A 6,992-nucleotide genomic window follows, 5' to 3' on the forward strand; every position below is an offset into this window, starting at 1 on the left:
TACCAGTTATAGTCATCATTCCAGCCTATATACACGTCTCACCGCTGGGCACAGGCTTCCTCTGAGAATGAGAGGGCTTGTGCCGTAGTTCCCACGCGGGCCCGGTACACCTGGGCCAATCAACTATTCTACCGACACTTTGGGCGTCTCCTGCGTTACCAAAATTGTCTCTGGCGTTACCAAAAAAATCGTACTTCCAACAAGATATTTCACGGTTTAATTGGTTGAACTTATGTAGGATGGCATGTATTCATGTACACCATCTTAAAATACAGAAAAAATATGTTTACTTACAAAAATCTGCAATTGTTTGAAAAATGTCGCGGACAGATTAGTGTAGGTAAAAAAGTTGATTGGCCCAGGTACCGGTTATAATACGTATTATTTTTTACATTATTATTAGTACCTAACCTAGCACATGCCGCTGTGAAATCTAAAGAATGGTCTTTCAACCCACTCAAAACAAAAAAGCAGCTGAAAAATAAACGAAAAGCGTCATAACGCCTGACGCAATTCAAACAACGATTTTGCAAGGCAAGTATTGCTCGAAGATTCCCGTAGGCACTCGATTTTAACAATAGTAGATTGTTCAACGAGGGAGGAAAAGCACCTATATTAAGCGAGATTTCTTGGCACCCGAGCATTGTGAGGGTGCTGAAAATTCGAGTGTGATGTTTTGGTGTTTTCCTTGAAGTAAACACACTGCTTTTCATTCCGAATATAAGGAAAAAAAAATACTTATACGTTATACCCCAAACGTTGATTATGTAATTATATATGAAATTATATTAAAAAATATACTTCATGGTTTTTTGTAGTTGGTCGTCCCGTGCGGTGTCGGGTTATAATTACACCTCTCCATTTCTTCCGTGGATGTCGTAAGAGGCGACTGAGGATATACGGTAGGTATACCGTAGGCGACAGGCTAGCAACATATCACTATTGTACCGTTGTTGTCAAACTTAAAACCTAAAATTGCTAAAAGACGAAGCGGTGTCGTTTCGTGCGCTCTGCCTACCCAAGCCAACCCCATTTGGGAATACAGGCGTGATGTTTGTTTGTGTGTGTGTGTGTGCGTGCGTGCGTGCGTGCGTGCGTGCGTGCGTGTGTGTGTGTGTATGTGTGTATGTGTAGTTGGTTATTTTTTTGTTATAAGTGTGCAACTGGGCTCGGAATAAAACGACGATTTTTCTTTCACCCCCTTTTATTTCTTCTTACAACTCTTTTTGTGCTTCAAAATCTCAACTGAAGTCATGTACAGAGTCTCTTCACAATTCTCACATTTATACTCCCTGGCATTAGGTTTTATTTCCCTCGTCACTGTAGGCGTTTCCTGTTTCACCTCACTTTTGGCAGAGCAGGTGAACTGTGTATGCTGTAACTTCTCCAACGGAGACAGACAGACAGATATTTCACAGTTAGGGCAGGTCCATGGGACATTGTAGGATTCTTGGTAGCTGTTGTAGCTCCAATCTGCGTCGACGACGCTAAAACATTGTTAATATGTTAATAACGTTTAATGAAAATGATAAGACTAACTTATGTAGAAATGCTTGATAAGCTACTGTTAATTTATCTGTTACTTGAAATTAATACTAGTCATCGGTATAATGAAATCAAAATACGTTTGCGCCGCGTTTGCTCCTCAAAATGAGGAGACTAGGGCCGTAGTTCCCACGCGGGCACAGCGCGGATTGAGAACTTCACGCACGCCATCGAATTTCTTCGCAGGCGCGTACATGTTTCCTCACTTTATTTGTCAACGTAAAGTTGAAGATGAATTTCAAATATAAAAAGGTTCCAACTGGGCACACGATTAATTTTCCTCAGCTATAGTGCCATTTACAAATTAAAAAAACTCACCAATTATACACAATATTATCTGTGACATACACGCCGCCTTTCTTCTCATTTACGTGGCATTCAAAACCTTCCTCAAACGGGTTAGGTTCTATATTCGGGTGAGGATCGTCAGCCCCACAATACAACACTTTCAAGTCGCCTGGAAGTAATCTTTTTATGGTGTAATACACCTCGCTGTTCATGTAAGAGCTTATGTCACACGATAAGTCATGCTGTAGCTGCTCGTAATTGAGTTTTGGCTCTTTCTTTAACTCCGATTCCACTGATTTGTTTGGATTCGCGTCTGAAATTTTAAGACAATAATTATTACGCGTTTCAATTCAAGCTATACCACAGAATACAAAATAGTACACGTCCAGAAGATTCTCTTCGCAAATTCATTTAAATAAATGGCAATTCTTGCCACCACACATTTAAATACAATTCTATTCGCAAAGCGTTAATTGCCTACAGTCATATTAATTTTCAAGTTGTCTCTCTTTCTATCATGTATCTCTACAGTGTAGGGTGGAAAGTATTTTTTTTTATTTTTCGATTAGGCATACGGAGTCGAAGATAATTGAGTTACGTCAATGACACTTTTTTTTCACCATCTAGATGCACGTCGTGACCGGCATGGCCATCTACGATGCACGTCGTGACCAAGGGACTTATATACAACACTGGAGGTTGCACGCCGAACATCCGTTTGAAACAAGAAATTTGATCTTTATTACGTCACGAACATATTCCATCTTTTTCTTTAATTAGGTTAAGAAAGAGATGGAAGTCATTCGTGAAATGTGAAAGGAAGAGATGGAATATATAAATAAGTAATAAAGGTCAAACTTCTTCGTTCGGCGTTCAACGTCCATTTTTGTATATAAGCTCCTTGGTCGTGACCAACTCGATTTTTTTTATAGTCGGCCGTGGCAAGTAGCCAGTCGAAAAGGTATAAGTAAATTCATTTTATTATTATTCTAAATTTTTTGTAGTATTTTACTTTCCTCACAGTAGAAATGAAAAGTAGTGTCTAACTCAGGTGAAATTACCCATTTCCCCTCGAACTATTGGAAATATCTCGGGTGCAATGGGTCACTTTCCACCCTTGGTTATCAATCTACTATTTAATCACGATGTGAATGTCAGAAAACCAGAATGATGGTCTGAACTGACGCCAGAATGAGCGTGGAACCGAAGTCTAACTTTTGTGGTATAGGTGGCAGGTGGTTTTGATTTGACAAAATTACGTGTACCTGTCAATCGCCGGTTGATGAGGGCGTCCCACCGCTGTCGCAATTTTGTAGCCTTCAACAGAAGGTTCAGACCGGTCTCGGGGAAAGGGAACTCTAATAGTAACCACGAGTCGCATACGATCCTAAAATTATATAAAAACACTTAGGGGCTGTTTCACCATCCATTGATTAGTCTTAACTGACGGTTAAATGTGATACCGTCTCCTTCTATTCGAACAAAACAAATAGAGACTGCATCACATTTAACCGTCAGTTAAGACTAATCAATGGATGGTGAAACAGCCCCTTAGTATTTATATGAAACAGTACCACATCTCAAAGTCCCGCAATATTTGAAACTGGCTACCCAAGACTTGTAGAGACCAGTCCGCAGACAGTTGGCCACCTTTTTTTTCAGTTGTTTATGTCCGTCTCTATTCCATCATATTACATTTACTTTCTAGATAAATTAGAGGAATCGTTTTTTAAAAGTATCAAAATAATTATGGTACAGGTACTTGCGACGTACGAAGCTGCGCTTGTTCATCCGTGGTCTCCGTTTGACAACTTTTCGGTCCCAGTGGCCATCTGTTCTTCGTACTATATATGGCCTGTCCATTGCCATTTCAAAAAGCTTACTCGCTTGACTATGTCGACAAAGTATTAGATAGATGCAAAATGTAGCGGTGGAATCGTAGGTTTACCTGCTGAAGCCAATATTGGTGTCGATGGAGTGAGACAGAAGCAACAGTGTCTGTGCCGCCGGCATTCGCATAGAATTTACTACATATGGCTTCGTGGTTTCTAACAGCGATCTAGAACATAGAATGTTTACATGAACAATACGCCAAAGTTCGCATACTCCTCGCTAGTCATATCGTAATTTTTGTGCGACTTTGTCATGATTTTTCCTACTGAAATCTTTTTTTTTTTTAATTTTTAAATGGTCATCCAATAGAAAACGAATAGGTTAGATGGTGTACGAGGATCCTCGCACATCTCTGGTAGAAATGTAGCCTAAAGTCATATATTGATATCTTATCTTACTTATATTATAAATGCGAAAGTTTGTGAGTGAGTATGTTTGTTACTCCTTCACGCTGAAACGGCTGGACGGATTTGGATGAAATTTGGTATGTAGTTAGCTGGACATCTGGAATAAAACATAGGCTACTTTTTATTCCGATATTCCCACGGGATAGGGATAAAATCTCGAAACAACAACCGCTGGGCTTAGAGTCATGAAATTTGACATGGTTGTTTTTAATGTAACGTCAATGCAAAACCACGATTTAATTTTCGGAAATTCACACGGGATTTTTTTTAAATCCCTTCATTTCAATTCAGCTGCTGGATCTAATGATTTACGTGTGCGAAGCCGCGGGTAAACACTAGTATAAAATAAATAAAATTATTCTATTCACAACGCATCTGCAATCACCCTGGTGTTGCAGGTGTCTATGGGCGGTGGTTATCTCTTACCATCAGGAGACCCACTTGCTCGTTTGCCATCCAGTCTAATAAAATAAATAAAAAAATAAAATAAATAAATAAATATCACAGGACAATTCACACTAATTGACCTAGTCCCAAAGTAAGCTTAGCAAAGCTTGTGTTATGGGTACTAAGCGACGGATAAATATCATTATATAGATAGATACATATTAAACACCTAAGACCCGAGAACAAACATTCGCATTTTTCATACAAATATCTGCCCCGACACGGGAATCGAACCCGGGACCTCAAGCTTCGTAGTCAGGTTCTCTAACCACCAGGCCATCTGGTCGTCAACTCTTCAACTATTATTATTATTTCGTCTGTCAGACCCTCTTTATAAGATGAATACCCACAGATAACATAATATCTGGTGTTTGGCGGACACTGCGAGTTTGCTCTCATATCCGGGCGGCAGCTCCGTCTGTATATCCGTCTCGCTCAGTTGCAGGGCGCGCGGGTTCTTGCCGAAGTAGGACGTCGGGTGAAGGAAGACGAACGGCTTGCTCCATGTGTGGTACAGTTGTTCGGATACAGACTGTAATGCGACAGAGTAAATTTTATCGACAGCAGCCTATAAAGCCTATAAAATATTGTATCAAGTGTTTTAATTTCTCATTAACCTATGAATTTGAAATTAGGTCATAATGTTTATTGTTATTTTATGTATATTTTAGCAACAAAATACTAAAATAGTGATAAATTAGATTTTTTCTTCGAAATTCCCTCTTTTTCCTGTTACAACCAACTTAATTTTGCGGTCAAATGCATAGCAAAGAGCTGCCATTTTGACAGTTTATTCAGGGATATACGAAACCGTCGGTGCGCGAGTCTGGCTCGCACTTGACCGGCTTTTTCATAAATCACGTATCTTTTACGAACAAGTCAGTGATTGCAAAAAATTCAAGCAATAAAACGTTATAATATGATGCACAGGCCCCTGTACCACAAAAGTTACAAGTGCTAGAATTCGACAAAATTGTTAACTTTCTCGTAGTAAAATGTTCCAATTTTGTCTAAATGTAGCACTTGTAACTTTTGTGGTACAGGGGGCAGGAGTTTTAGAAATAAGTCATGATTGAGGGAAATATTGGGTTCACGGTTCATCTTCACCTTGCAATGGTTGTATTCGTCAGCAACCGCTAGTTGTGGGTACAACGCCCGAGATAACACCACCTGTTAATAAAAGGGAAGTTAACAGTGCCGTGAAATATTTAGTTTCAGAAATATTAAACAGTTGGGAAATGAAAGTTGCGAAATTGTCAAAAGCTTTTCGCCGAAACATTAGTAAACCCCGGGAACCACTTAGTATGAATTAATATGAAGCACAGACGGATGTAAGCGAGCACTTTGCGCAACTAATTTCATACTAAGCACGCCTCACTCAATACCAGTGATGCGCCGGATCGTTAAAAAATAATGTCTGCGGATACGGATACGAATCGGATGTTTGGTGTCAAGATCCGCGGATACCGATACAGATCTTAACTTTCTTGCTCAATCGGTGTCGGTGCGCGAGACCTTGAAACGATAGTTTAGTGTTAACGTCTGGATTTGCGCGAGTTCTTGTTTTTTTTTATAACTTTGGTTTAGTGTGACACTAGTTTGAGTAGCATAGATAATGTTTGTTCATCTATAAAAGTATTTAGTAGTGTAATTTGGACTTTTTTTTTTTTTTTTTATTCGACTGGTTGGCAAACGAGCAAGTGGGTCTCCTGATGGTAAGAGATCACCACTGCCCATAGACACTCGCAACACCAGGGGGATTGCAGATGCGTTGCCAACCTAGAAGCCTAAGATGGGATACCTCAAGTGCCAGTAATTTCACCGGCTGTCTTACTCTCCACGCCGAAACACAACAGTGCAAGCACTGCTGCTTCACGGCAGGATTAGCGAGCAAGATGGTGGTAGCAATCCGGGCGGACCTTGCACAAGGTCCTACCACCTGCAAATACAAGATCCGTAAAAGATCCGTCAAAAAGCAACGGATACGGATCTTTCTTCTCCCTCGGACATCCACAAATAAGGATATCCGGCACATCACTTAATACCAAAGAACGTACCTTTAACATGATCAGATCTCGCCCGCTGCTCGCACTAGCGCCGCTTATAAGCGCCCGTATCCGCTGCGCGTCATTCGTCAAACGGAACTCAATGTCCCGTATGTCTAGTGAGTTGTCTTCGTCCGCTGCCTCGTCCACTATCTCCCAGGAGTCCATCTTGAGACGCTTTTTGCGTTTAGCATCTTCTGCGGCTTTGTGTTTGTATTGTCTGAAATGGTGAGAGTTTTTTGACAGCGATATATTGCTGGATGGCGCTCAAATGTATGCAGTATGGTTTATGTCAATCCAATTTATGTAAAGTGTAAACAAACCAATTTTATCAAAATTCTTGTACAAACACCCAGTGGACTTTTTA

At 40.2% G+C, this 6,992-nt stretch overlaps 1 protein-coding gene across 1 annotated transcript in view; it reads right to left on the minus strand.

Moving 5' to 3' along the window:
- Positions 1–1,202: 1,202 nt before the first annotated feature.
- LOC141439836 (probable ATP-dependent RNA helicase DHX34) overlaps positions 1,203–6,992 on the minus strand; it is a 46,635-nt gene continuing 40,845 nt past the window's right edge. The window contains exons 13-19 of the mRNA XM_074104225.1: positions 6,638–6,845; positions 5,688–5,750; positions 4,931–5,112; positions 3,782–3,892; positions 3,099–3,220; positions 1,864–2,146; positions 1,203–1,487 (exon numbers count right to left, since the gene is read on the minus strand). Coding sequence (XP_073960326.1) covers positions 1,205–1,487; positions 1,864–2,146; positions 3,099–3,220; positions 3,782–3,892; positions 4,931–5,112; positions 5,688–5,750; positions 6,638–6,845 — 1,252 coding nt within the window. The 3' untranslated portion in view covers positions 1,203–1,204. The remainder of the gene's footprint in view (positions 1,488–1,863; positions 2,147–3,098; positions 3,221–3,781; positions 3,893–4,930; positions 5,113–5,687; positions 5,751–6,637; positions 6,846–6,992) is intronic.

The sequence above is a fragment of the Choristoneura fumiferana genome, chromosome 21, assembly GCF_025370935.1.
Source record: "Choristoneura fumiferana chromosome 21, NRCan_CFum_1, whole genome shotgun sequence".
NCBI lineage: Eukaryota > Metazoa > Arthropoda > Insecta > Lepidoptera > Tortricidae > Choristoneura > Choristoneura fumiferana.